The 14034-nt window shown below is 44.2% G+C and overlaps 1 protein-coding gene across 19 annotated transcripts in view; it reads right to left on the bottom strand.

Moving 5' to 3' along the window:
* Nucleotides 1-14034, bottom strand: part of PPIP5K1 (diphosphoinositol pentakisphosphate kinase 1) — a 149781-nt gene that overhangs the window by 69639 nt on the left and 66108 nt on the right. For 14 of the 19 annotated variants that reach the window (XR_003852305.1, XM_029574314.1, XM_029574313.1 and 11 more), the window contains 8 exons: nucleotides 13283-13358; nucleotides 11256-11365; nucleotides 9584-9669; nucleotides 6259-6384; nucleotides 5668-5715; nucleotides 1879-2000; nucleotides 897-1079; nucleotides 516-657 (listed from right to left, as the gene is read on the bottom strand). Coding sequence is in view for 18 of the 19 variants with exons in the window: in XM_029574314.1 (XP_029430174.1) it covers nucleotides 516-657; nucleotides 897-1079; nucleotides 1879-2000; nucleotides 5668-5715; nucleotides 6259-6384; nucleotides 9584-9669; nucleotides 11256-11365; nucleotides 13283-13358 (893 nt within the window). In the remaining variant the exon portion in view is untranslated. The remainder of the gene's footprint in view (nucleotides 1-515; nucleotides 658-896; nucleotides 1080-1878; nucleotides 2001-5667; nucleotides 5716-6258; nucleotides 6385-9583; nucleotides 9670-11255; nucleotides 11366-13282; nucleotides 13359-14034) is intronic. The other 5 variants (XM_029574303.1, XM_029574315.1, XM_029574311.1 and 2 more) reach the window with 1 other exon arrangement.

The raw sequence follows: 14034 nt of genomic DNA on the forward strand, positions 1-14034 counted from the left end.
ACATAAAAATTTGCCCCAGTAGCTGCGGGTGGCATGACGGTCCCTACATAATAATTACAATAATAGCAGTTATACTTTCTCTGATACTGCAGTGTCATTCAGAATGCAAGTAACGTCTTCATTGTCAAATTATTTGATTTCGTCTGCATATTATTGACTATTTTTAGCGTGATTTGCTGGAATTTGAAACATTTGGTGCATTAAAGTTCATTGCAAAAAAATCTTAACGAACTGTAGTTTGCATCAGAAACTAAGTTATTCTCATTTTAGTTCTCACATAGAGAAAATGGATCCGCTTGGATGTTGAGTGTTTCTAAGAACTACAGTAGCTGAATATTGAACTGTCTCCTAAAATACTGAATTAGTAGTCAAAAGTTCTTGATAAGGAAAAACTGTTAGCTCTGGGAGTGAAAGCCACAGGGCTACAGTGAGGAAAACACCACGCCAAGGACAGCCGGAACAGGGCCCCCGGGGTATAAGTGAACTGAGAAAATCATATGCACGGCAGTGCTCACCTGCAGATTTGGGGTCCTCCAGCCTCTTCTGAATTTGTGAGGTGAGGTTCTCTATCAGGGAGTACACCAGGTCACAGGTCTTGACTGGATTTTTGATAGATGCCATGGAATTGACCACAGAGGAGCTGCCTGTGGGAGCCAGCTAAAAAGAAAGCACCAGGAAGATTTTAAAGCAATAAATAATAAGATTTTAAAGCAATAAATAATAAACAAGGTAGGAGATGCACCCAGGATGGCAGTCAGCAGGAGATGCACCCAGGAGATGCACCCAGGAGATGCACCCAGGATGGCAGTCAGCAGGAGTGAAAATGTTAACAGCGTATGTTGCTTTTTAGTGCTGTTTTTCCAATGTCTGAAGAACCCTGCTAACGAAACTATTACCTTCTCATTGTCCTCCTCAGCAAATTCCCTGTCCGTCTGCATGATCTCATGGAGCCGTGCTTTCACCCTCTGCTGACAGTTGCTGAGGGAGTCACTGTCACTGTCCAACAGGCCATTCATGTTGGCACTTTTTACCATCTGCACCAGGATAGGGGTCAGTTCCCCCTCCAGAGCAAGGAGACCCTGCAGTGGTCAAAGAGCATCATCAAAGATAATAAGGATTCCACTTTGTCCAAAGAAATGTCATAAACGTAGCCCAAACAACAATTATTACAATAGCCAGAACCTTCTTTATATCTATTCACTTTTATTTTCGGCTGTACATGCAGCACATTGGAAGAGGGGGGCAGAACACAGGACTGGTACCTTCACAGGGCGCGTGTCTGCAGATAAAAAATCACCAAGAAAAATGCATAGACCCTTTATATACTCCTAACAGGGCCTCCAAAAACCTCTAAAGAGTCATCTTCTACCCAGAACACACACCAAAAGCCTCAAATAAGTGATGTTACCTGTTTATTTTTTAATTTAATTTTTTTTTTAATGTATATTTTTGCTTTTAGTTATCTATGAATTTTGAAGTTATGCTTTCATATGTTTCCCTACAATTTTATGGATGTATTATTTTGTAAACTACCTAGATTTGTGGATAAAGCAGTAAATACATCTTTTTAAATAAAATAAACAAGTGACTCTGCCATGTCGCTGACTTGAAATAAGCTACTCAGCTATCCTGGAAACTTGTTGCCACTAAAGAAATAAAAGAGGAAAACCATCCATATCATTTTAATGGTGTGGAAGTTTCAGAATCCCTCCAGTCTCTGACTGTGTTGGCTGAAAATGCATTCATTGCCCAATAAAAGGTCAGTACAAAGGACACAAGGGTTAGACCCTTATTGTTCTGCTAATGCCTATCTTGTCAATATTTACTGGGGCTCTATTCAGTGGCTGCAGAAAACACAAACTGAATAACCAAAAGTACCTTTGCAAAAGCTGCTGCGGTCATTTGTACCCGTCCTTCATCTGAGGCATAGATCTTGAGGTCGTGCCGGAAGGTGCTGTGTAGACGGAGCAGTCCACAACCGGGAAAACCGGCATAGTCACCTGTGATTATACATAGAATAGAAGAGTATAAGAGTACATCTCAATATACAGCATGTAGAGAGCTTCAGATAGTCTCAATATACCACTCAAGGACAGAGGTTTGCAGGCACATCTCAACATGTGGCACCTTTTTTTCTCCCCTGGATTCTGTCACATCCCTTTTTTCTGTCTCTTTCCCTTTCTTCGTCATTCATCTTGCAGAAAAGGAAGCCACAACCTCCGTGAGTGAGGAATGGCTTCCTGCTGGTGGAAAGGGTTACCGCTTAAGGTGAAGCAAAAAAAACCAAAAAACAAACATTCACTTGCAAAAATTGTGCCACCCCTGCAGACAGTAACACTGCAAAGGTTCAGGAAAATTGCAGCAAATTTCGAAAGCAATGACATAATTGCAATGCTTGTTTAACTGATATCGGGTAAGTAGTGGACTTTCGATATGCAATTCTGAGCTTTATTTATTTATTGCCCCTGCAGTTTTCTCCTCCTCTTCCTTTTAGGCTGCTAGCTCAATCAAAACCAGCCTCTCTTGGGCTACAGGGCCATGAGCCTTTGAACAACTGCCTGGGGATTGCACTCTTATATCCTCCACCAAGCCAAGTCACTGCAGTGATGGACCTTGGCCAGTGGCCATAAATCACAGATCCCTCCAAAACCCAGCTAATGCAGACCCTGAGTCTGGCCGCTAAGTTTCTCCGTTGAGCAGTGCCCAAGATTTCCTCCTCCCAAGGATGGTGAATGCTGTCTTCACAGCATCTCCGAGTCCTGGCCAACCCAGAAATTGAACCCAAGTTCTCTACATAACAGTATGCAGTGTTTATCACTAAGCCACCAGGCCAGCTCATATAGCTTTTTTTTTTTTTAACTACTGTTGTTTCTTCTTCTTCTTTTGACCATCCACCAAAGCCCTATTTCTTTCCATTGACAAGCATATTTCAGTGCTTGTGGGTTGGCCTCACCAAGACACCACAACTTGAAGGGGCTGTCATAAAGCAATGGGCAGCCCATTGCAACCACCTTAACATAGCAACATAGCAGATGATAGCAGATAAAGACCAACTGGCCCATCCAACCTGCCCAGTTGTTCTGGTCTACACAGCTGTCAGCCATAGAAGCTTGAGCACTTGTAGGATATTTCTTTGTACTCAAGTCAATGTTTGCTATATTTCTCTTTGCTTTTCTATCATCCTGAGTAGATGAGCATACATATTCCCATATTTAATTCAACACCCAAGCCTTTATTCCCCCTATGTCTTATGACAAGCTTTGTAACAATCTAAACAGCTACCAAAACTAGTGAGGCTTTTGCTTAAAATGAGTAGGGCTGTTGCCCACCCAGCCATGGCTTTACCCTGGTCACCATCAACCTGCCAGCACTGACCCAGTTGGTTTCTGGGGAGTTGTAGCCTACTGGCTCCCGCCAGACTACCCCATGACCTGTAGTGGCGATAGCTCATGTTTCCTTATCTGTCTTGTTTTTCTCCTTATCACCTCTCCCCTTTCTACTGTTCTCGAAGGAGTGATGAGTGGATTATTTGCAACTGCAACCTTCTAACCTTATTCCTACCTCTGCCCTCTATATCAATCCCAAGAATGCTTCATTTCTCTCACAGTATTGCTACCACCCTGTCAGTATTTTCTTATGTTTCCTCTGAACCTTACTCACTGCAACTTCAGATCATGACCGATTGTTCTTGAATTTCCTTTTCTACGGAACATTTCACCTGCCTATACTGCACTGAAGCCTGTCATTAACAAATACGTTAATGTTTCTATTACATCCTCTTTACAAATGTACAGCAGCCTCTAGAACTGAACACAGTACTCAAAGTGACCTATACCAAGGCCAAATGGCAGCTATTGAGATTTCTGCCTATGCAACCAAGCATACTATTAGCTTTTACAGTTGCTTTATTACATTGATTGGCTAACTTTACTACTCTGAACAAAGTATCCAAGAAATCTGAAACTATTACTACTACTACTACTACTAATATTAATAATACTGAAATCATTTGGTGACTTGTCCTATGGTTCCACTGAGCGGCCAAGCACTTCAGGAAAATCATTCATTGACCAAAGATTCTGTCCTGCGCTATCAGTCATGCAAACTAAAACATCCCTCTGCAAATGGAAGCCTGACGAACAGGAAGACCAAATAGCCAAGAGTAGCAATATAGGAGGACGGATCACAACTCCTTATTAAGAAACGGCGGGAACTTTGCAATTCCTATCAAATCCAGCATTCAAATGATGGGTGGGGATTTACTAATGCATAGATTGATGTGTACAGTTCCAGCAGCTACTTAACCAGGTACTCCGTGCCCATGCTTTTCCAGTGTGGGAGAAAAAGCGGTGTTTTTTACTTTTAGGATGTTTTTTTTTTTTTTTTTACAAAGCATGTTATAAATGTAAATAAAAGAGCAAATCATTACTTTGGAGGGTGAACTACTTTGGTTTCTGTGCTGTTTTTACAATCAAGGCTGCAATGTATGAAGGACACACTTGGTTAATTGTTTTAGCACAGTGCTGCATCTGTGTGCTTATAATTAAATAAAGAACCACTATCGATTCATAACGATCCACAGGCAGGTTATTACTGATGGTCTTAGCACCCTTTGTTTTTTCATCCATTAGCCATGAGCCTAGTTTTAGTTTTGTTGGCCTTGATCCAATTTTAATTTCAGGATCAGTTGTTTGGGGGGTTTTTGTATTTATCCTGTGCTCATTTTGAATTTGGGTTGACCTTTCATCTGCTATGTGCTTAAAAAAAACTGTCTTATGCTTAATATTTTTTTACATTTGTTGTGGTTATTTTTTTTACTTATTTTATATACTGTTAAATATTTTCGTTATACAATCGGAAATGTAATATTATAGAGATGTGACATTCGTTATTGCAGGAGCAGTAATGATAAATATAAGTCAGATTTTATCTCGTGCTTTTCATCCAAAGTGCTTCGTGGTTACAGCACTTCATTAACATAATGCAGCCACCTCTTGGCTGCATAGCCTAGCATCCCATTTCTGGCACAGGGAATGCATGGAAGCTTCCTAAAAGTGAAACTATTAACCAATTAGTTGGGTGAACTGAGCCACAAGGAGACAAAGTCACATGCCCAAGGTCACTCGATCAGCGATGGAAAAACTGAAACACACGTTCCAGGAGTTCTGTTGACTCATGTGTTGGCGCTGCCCCTCCCCCGTTGCCCCATAAATGAGGGAATTTACTAAAGATATCTCAGTACACACCCAAAGACCCCCTGAATGCAAAGGCAGTCACACTGAGATATCCGTTAACAAAATTAAAATAATGAACGTCACATATGGATATTAATATGCACAGAGCTCCAGGACATACACAATGCAATGGGATGTGCACCAATCAAGTTCTCCTACTGGCATACTAATTAAAAAGAGGATTTGGGTACACTCGCGTGCATGCCAGATGGATCACCATGGGCAATTCCTGGTTCCTGTTCACAAAATAGATGAAAGATAGCAGATAGTTAAAGGGGAAGGTTAAGGAAATGAAAACCCCGCTTTGAAAAGGAGTTAGTTATGAGATGAATGTTGTTAGGATGGTTGTTTGTTAAGTACGTGATGGAAGCAGATTCTCCCTGGATGCTGTTATAAGGACTAGGCAGATCACACTAGCATTCAGCACCCTTACCGCAGTCAATAGGAGAGCTACAGCCCACAGCCCTGCCGTTACCTTCCACTAAAACAGGTCAAAGGCAGGAAAGAGATAAAGAGTTAAACTCTTTATGTAACTCTTAGCCTATCACATACGCTCCTTACAAGTCAAGAAACAGGAAAATCCCTTTCCTAGGTCAGCAGGGAACAGATCACACGTTTGTGGGAATAACAGAAGGGAAGGGATAAAGAGAGTGTGGAAGGAATGAAAATGGCTCGGTTTTAGAAAAGGGAAAGGTGGTAGCCGGGGAAACTGAGTGCGAGGTGGAGAGGACACGATGGAAGGCAGATAAAGTGCATGGGAAGGAGGAAGGGAAAACAAAGATGAAAGAGACCAAGAAAGACATGGAGAGAGGCCACAAAGAGCAGGAAGGAAGGCAAGTAAGACAGGAAGCAGGAGAAGATCAGAGGAGAGAAAGAGCAGCGAAAGGATGGGAAGAAGAGAACGAACACCATAGGAAGGCTGGGGAGGCAAATGAGAGGTCGGAAGGGAAGCAGAGACGGACTAGAGAACCAGGAAAGATAAGCAGAGAAGATTGAGCATGGGATTAGTTTGCAAAGTCCTCACCTTGCCCACCCGGGTACATGCAACGAAATGCCCGTCCCAACTCTTCTGCTTGTACTCGTCCAGCGGGGGTTAACTCGCCACCCCATTTCAGCACCAGTAGCAGAGATGGGGCCTCTTTGCGGGCATCTGAAAATGAAGTGAAGCCAATGTTAAATTAAGACAAGAAGTAGAACCTGGTACTAAGGTACTAATCCCTCTAGGATCCTGACGCTTTCTCAGTAATTGGATTAATAAGTTAACGGAAGTGTATCCCTTTATTTGTATTGTCTGATCAGGTGGTATACAGATAATAATGGAAACAAAATGAAATACAAAACCCAACAGCAACACAAAAAAAACTATTTTGTGCTTCCTTCGGAGCTTCCCATACCCTCCATCATCATTACACCTTTAACTCCATCACCATGAACATTTAACAATTCATAAACCCACCTGCATTAAAGACAATTGCTATTTTGCAGATGATACTAAGATCTGCAATAGAGTGGACATCCCGAAAGGAACAGACAAAATGAGAAGTGATCTAAGAAAATCTGAGGAGAGGTCTACAAGCGCAGAGTCATGCAGTGTGGATGGAGGGCAGGGTGCAGAAGTCCAAGGGCGTGGTCAACAATGGAGGGTGAGATACTGATATTCCCCAGCCAGGAAACAGACCCTGTCTGATGACCTGAAGGTAGTGACAACGGTGTAATAAGGAGGTGGTCAGCACAAGAGAGGCGGTAGGGTGCGGGGGAGGTAAAACCAGTAGAGAGAAGGGCGATAACGCCTCTGTTCAAGTCACTGATGAGACCTCATCTAGAACATTGTGTCTAACTCTGGAGGTCATTCGTCCAGAAAGATACAGACTGACTGCAGGCAGTCCCGAATAAGGTTACCAAAATGGTGTATGGAGGGCAATGTCAAAGGACATTTCTTGATGGAAAAGGGTGCCGGATGTATGGAATGGGCCTCCTAAAGGAGGTGGAGAAAACAAAAGAGGGAATGGAATTCAAGAAAGCCTGGGATAAGCACAGAAGACCCCGTGCTTATCCCAAAAGCAGCCAGAGATCATCAGGTGCCTGGAACTGGACAGACTAAATGGGCCTTATGGTCCTTATCTGCCATCATAGTCTATGTTTCTACTTATGCTTCCATTAACCCTTCGCTCCAGAAGTGGAATTCCTTTATATTAATTTACATAGGGGTCGAGAGTTCAAAGGGTTTGCTGGACAAGCTTGATACTTCACAGTATCCTCCCACTGACTGGCTACATTTTCTGTGAACAGATCGTTGCCTGGAGAAAACTCGGATGAACAAAGAGCCGGGTTTGGAGCTGTTCCCAGAGCACAGTCCTACTCTGGCCGCTCAGCACTGACATTCAATTGCTGCCGGCCAAACTTATCCAAGTAACTCTGGTCGGCCTAAGGTTTCAGCAGAACATTCACCTAAATTTAGGGATTCGGCCCTAGCAAATTTTCAGAAGGGCCAATTTGGGAACTTAACTCCCAAAGCTAAGCACCTAAACCCTTTGAAAATGGACATCTAAACCCCTAACTTGGCCCTTTTGAATACTAGGGCCGAGTTTTTAAATTTCAGCTCCTAATTTCTCTAGGAGCCCAATTTTTTAAAAAGTGCTATGTGCATTGATTTACCATCTTACTTAGGTGCCTAATCTAGGTTCCCATATTCAGCCATTTTTAGGCACCTAAAAATTGGTGCTGGAAATAGGAGCCTAAATTAAAATTTACAGGGCCTACAACTGAGATTTCCTAGAATAGCTGCCTGGTGCTGAAAATGAGTGCTAGGCAGCTAAGTCATCTCACTCCCAAAACAAAATTAAATTATGATCTCGCCGCCTGCTTAGCAAAAGTTTAAAAAATTATCAGGGCCAACAGCCCTCCCCCCCCCCCCCCCCCCAATCCCCGCTCCCAATGGCCCAAAGATTAAAAAAAGCAGAAGCATGTCCGAAGGCGCTCTTCCAGCCCCCCTCCCAAACCCAATGAGAAGTGCTCAGCTGAGAGGACCTGTAAGATTGTGTCCTCTGGCTTTTTGGGAAAGACGGGCAGAGGTTTGGGGGTTGGGAGGGAGAGATCAGAGGGGCACCCTCGGACAAGCCCCAGGTGCTTGGTTGTTTTATATTTGGGAATGGCGAGAGGGGGATGAGAGGGGCCATTGTCTCTGCTAGCTTTTTAACCCCTGCTGGGCAGGAGTAGGAATCGAAAGGCTGTGAGCCCCGCAATTTAATTCTGCATCCGGCGAGTTGGAGGGGGATGACAGGCAGCCAGATTTAGGCCTGGCCCTAGTAGCGCCAGATTTGGCTGCCCAGGTCAGCAGTGGACACCTAAGTTCCTCCCCAGTCGTGTCCCCACCCCTAGCCACGCCCACTTTTCAGGTGCCTGGATTTAGGGAGTCAGCCTGGGAAAAGAACCAGATCCAGGTGCCTGGATTTTGTGAACATCGAGCTCTAGACGCCTTAATTTGGAGACCTGAAAGGTGGGTGGCATTAGGGCAGGGGGGAAAAGAATGAGCTCAACACTGATCTTCAGCACCAGGTATCTAACCTACCCCTAGATTCACCATTCTGCTATATTTACAGCAGAATGATGTTTCGCGAATATAAAAGGGACGGGGGGGTGATAGTGGGCAGCCGGCATCATGGCGGTGCGGGTTTTGCCCCTTTCATCCCCCTCTCACCACCCCCCCATAGCGCCACGAGAAAAGGTGGAGTTATTTCCCGCAGCACTGCCAGGAGATCACTCCGCCCAAACCCCGCCCACACTCCTCCCCCTTCCCCTCATTTTAATAATACCGCAGGAGATACCGGCACATCGCTCAATAAACCCCGCCCACACTCCTCCCCCTTCCCCTCATTTTAATAATACCGCAGGAGATACCGGCACATCGCTCAATAAAGAATGACCCTGTTGGAAGCCTAAATCCAGGCAAATGAACAGAAGCCCTAAATCTAGGCCCTAAAATTTGGGTCCCTAAATTTAACTGAATTTACATCTGAAAACGTGGGCACCTAAATTCAGCTGAAATTAGGAGCTTACTTAGGGATCTTACCTAGGTTGCTAAATTCAGGCACGCGGCTTTTTTTTTTTTTTTGAACGACTGTGATGCAATGAGCCATGCCCTGGACTGAACATCTGCACTGCAAGCGGCAGGTGGGGGGGTTGGGGGGATTTCATTTTTTAGCTCATCTATGATCAAACGTCTTGTGCACACAAATCCCCGAAAAAGCTTTCCACCTGTGCAGTAGTGCAGTGCAATGGTGCAAATGACGTAACAAACCTTAGAACATGAATTAAAAAAAAAGGATAAGACAGTAAATGTTTGGTCTTACCTTCTTCTTCACTGGAGGGCTTTGGATGCCCATGAGGCAGGTATGTCAGCTGGACCTTCCTGTTAATGCCTGAAAAATGCCCGTACCTGCGAAGAGACGGGGAATCAGTTGAGACATTCACAGTGCTTAGGGTTTGAGCACTGCTCTTTTTTCCTCTGCGGGTACAGATGTGCTCGGCGAGAGAAGGCAATGTAACCGTTCAGCACCTACAGGAGGTGCCTGTGCTAATAACCGCGCTGCAACCACTGCATTGTGCCTAAAACCCTTCCAAATATCAGAAATATTCGCAAATGCCTACCCCCTACTCTGTGCTCTAGTTTTGGAACGGGATATAAAAAGAACCCCCCCCCCCCCCCCCCCCCCCCCGAATCACGTGCCTCTGTCTTCCCTGATCAACTGGTATCTGAGTGATTAGAGCGATTTCACATAGAGCGTGCGCAAGCTGGAACGATGCTGTAGGCCACTGCTACCTCGGCCATCACATTTTTCTGCTAGAAAGCACCAGCGTAGCTCAGAAGATATTGTTTCTAATGCAAACTCATCCTCCTTCTGGACGGGACATCCTATCCTCTCTGCCACTGTACCAACCTTACGCTCTGCACCAGACGTAAAACATTTATTTTCTTTATTTAGGGGTATTTGCAATTCGCCTTTCCACCACGGCGCCCAAACTGGCAAAGAAAGATTCAACTACAACCACTCAAATAATAATAAGAGGGTAAAATTCACCAGAGCGGTGAACGGGAAAGTTACCAGGGTAATTCTGCCTCTGAAAATACCCGGGCAACCCGAGGGCAGGGATTCGCACAGCCAGATTTAACTGCTATCATTGCCCAGTTAGCGCTGAATATCAGCGCTATCCTATCCATGTGAAAGGTAAGTACACTCCATGTCCTGCCTCTTTTTATCCAGGTAAATTTTATTACCCACGTCGATGACGTGAGAATTTCAAATCTCAAGATTTGCACGGGTAACTTAAAGGTTACCTAAACCCCTTTAAATATTGACTTCTAAACGTGTACCTTTCTGATGTGGTGGAATCCCTATAATCTCTGAGACGGAATATAAACACTTTAATAGCAATTTTGTCCTACTGTCAATTATAATTCCATTAAGTCTAACACAGTCTTTTCCATCCCTCCCCGATTCCTAGTGTGATTATTGATCATGCCAGCTGCTCTATACGTTGGTGGGTTCAGCTGTACAAATGGACATTTTATCATGAAAAGCAGGTGGATTTAAGTCTTTTTCAGATCACATTTGCAAGGAATCCTCAACTGGGCGGCAAGCCTTCAGTAGCCTGATATCACTGGCCAGTTGTGCTTGAGTCAACAGCTGGAAAAGGTTTAAGGTCCATAACCCCCCCAGTGCAAAGTGAGTGACAGGGAAACGGAACAATGATTCTCATCCTCACTTGCTCCGTGAAGGATGAAACAAAAAAAAAAAAAAAAGAGTATCAACGATAAACTTGCATAAGTGTCCATGCTTGTCTGGTCATTATAAGTGTACAGATTAACCCAAACAAGGAGACATATGTGACTCTATCTCTTGCAGTTCTCATTTCTATTCTACCCTTGAACTTAGATATCTGAATGCTGGAAGAGGAGCCTGGAGATCGCCTTGCTAGAAAGGTGCTGCTTTGGGTGTATTAGGCTGTTAGATGTGCACTCACATTTCCAAGACAGATTTCAGCTGCTCCAGTTTACATTTCCTCTCCTCTATTTCACAGTCATTGTGCGTTCCCAGCTCTGCGAGCAGCAGGCGAGCGATATCCAGAACTTCCTGCAGGACAGAAGAGCGGACGTTCAGCAGGAAAGGCTCCTTACACCAGAGAGGAAGAGCTTTCATGCCAGGGGTGTCGGACGGACGGACGGACAGAGGCGCTGTAACTGTTATTTAACCAGCTGGCACCCTGACACCTGCTTCCATACTAAACTTTGGTGGCTTCAAGTCATTACGTGTGTGTATGGGGGGTGGAGGATGGGGGAAGATATATTTTGGAGCTTCATTTGTTAGCAACGCATAAAAATATCAAGGTCCATATTCAGAAACCCACTGAGCGGGTAAGATAATCATTTAGGTTCTCAGCTGAATATTCACCCTGCTTTGACCGGCTAGATTTAATGCATCTACGTTCCCGGGCTACACTTAGGGGCAGATTTTAAAAGGGTTACGCGCGCAAGCCCCGGGACGCACGTATGTCCCGAGACTTGAAAAAAATGGGCGGGGCATGGGCGGGGAGGGGCAGGGCGTGGCCAGAGGCTTCGCCACTGCTGCTGGGCCCGGGGATCGCGTGCCGGCACTTGGCGCGTGCAACCTACGCCTGCCCAGTGGCAGGCGTAAATAATAAAACAAAGGGGGGGGGATTTAGATAGGGCTGGGGACGGGTTAGATAGGGGAAGGGAGGGGAAGGTGGGGGGGGGGGGGGGCGGAAGAAAAGTTCCCTCCCAGGCCGCTCTGATTTCGGAGGAAACGGGGAAAGCCATCAGGGCTCTCCTAGGGCTCGGTGCGCGCAAGGTGCACAAGCGTGCACCCCCTTGCGCGCGCCGACCCCAGATTTTATAACATGCGCGCGGCTGCGTGTTCATGTTATAAAATCGGGCGTAGATTTGTGCGCACAAATCTACGCCCGCACGTAGGTTACAAAATCTGGCCCTTAGTAAGTTAGGACAGAAAATCAGTGTCAGCCAGCCAAGTCCTCCTCCCTCCCACATGAAATAAAATGCTGTGTGGGGAGCCACCAGCCCCGAGCAGGACCCTCTCTCTCTCCTGCTGACTCAGCGTCCCTGTTTGCTCTGACAGCAAGGGCAGCAGCGCCGCCAGCACTGTCAGAGCCACAAGAGGTGATGAGCTGCTGAGTGAAATCTGGGCTGCTAAATGTAGCCGGCTAGCCCAGCCAGTGTTCCCAATATTTGCTCTAACTGGTTAGATCCCTCACTACTTCTAAACCGTTCTGAGTTGGTCATCTAATCCCAAATGTCTGGCATGGCTCAGCAGTCAGACCTTCCCACTCTACAAGGCAGGAAAGAAGACTGTTTCCTGTTTTCATATTAAAAAGACAAGTTGATAAAAGCATCCAGAAATGCAAAACTCATATATGGCTCAATTTTCGAAGGGTTCGGAAAAATTAAAACCCTGTCTTTAAAAATTCTCTCTGCTCCCTGCCCCCCCCCCCCCCCCCCCCCCCCACTGACTGGCTATATTGACCAACATAACGTCACAAAGTGGGCAAATTTAGCCAGTCAGAAAAGGGGCATTCCCGGTGGAGTCTTCGGACGTACCTACTTAATGCTCGTTTTTCTGAGCTAACCAGCTATGTTTAAGCAGGCATCCCTAGCCAAACAAACCACTGCCCTAAATTTCACCAGCCAGATATAAGTGAGATTTCAGGTGAAAACCTAACCGGTTAGGTCTGGCTGAAAATTTTCCTAAAGATAACCCAATTAAAATTAACTAGTTATCTTTGCCGCTCAATAGCTCTTTGAAAACTGTTTTGAAAAGAAACCTATTATAGTTAAAAGCATCAAGCGAAGCAAGTTTCGGCAGACAGACTCTTGGCCAAACTTGCATTTAGATAACTCTCTAATAGCAAAAGGGCTATCTCGGAGAAGACACATTTATTAACATCACTATTATATCTTCATATTCAGAAGATGCCTTTTTCAAAAAACAGAAATGTAATATAATATTTGTAAATACCTGAAGCTGCTCTGGCTTCTTCAGTTTCAACTTCCCCGTTTTATAACCATCGTAATGTTCAAATAATTCAAAGAATCTACATGAGTAACAAAAGTCGGTTCCTGTCAGTTCCACTGAAGAAGTAACAGTCAATTTCAGCAGCTCACTACCGACAAGACAGTAAAGGGCTTCTCCCATCCCTGCCCATCCCCACCACATCCACATTCATATCCTCTTAGATTAAAACCTTAATGGACCCCACCTACAGGAAATATCATTGAAATAGGATCTCACTGTTTTTCCTATTACGATTTTTTTCAACTGTACCTTAATTTTTGAGCTCTTTCATCTTTTGTATTTATACTGTACTCACACTCCATTTACTCTATCTCTTTTATATTTATTTTCTATATAATATTTATTACTATATTACTATGTTTAATTGGTTATCTATTCTATTTGTTCCAGCATTATTGTTAGTTCTATTGTTACCTGTTTTATTGTTCAACTGTTCTATGTAAAGCCCACTACTCTTTTTGGGCATTTAAAAGTTGTATGTAAACCGGATTGATTTGTAGTTCCTACAAGAACTTCGGTCTATAAAAATTAAAAATAAATAAATAAATAAATAAATAAATATGGGAAAGCAGTACCTTAGGCATAATAGATAGATATTTATTTATTTATTTTGTGTTTTTCTATACCGGCATTCGCGATAGGTATCACATCATGCCAATTTACAATTAACAAAGGGGTGTCAAAAGAAGATACAA

This window comes from Rhinatrema bivittatum, chromosome 13 (genome assembly GCF_901001135.1).
Source record: "Rhinatrema bivittatum chromosome 13, aRhiBiv1.1, whole genome shotgun sequence".
NCBI lineage: Eukaryota > Metazoa > Chordata > Amphibia > Gymnophiona > Rhinatrematidae > Rhinatrema > Rhinatrema bivittatum.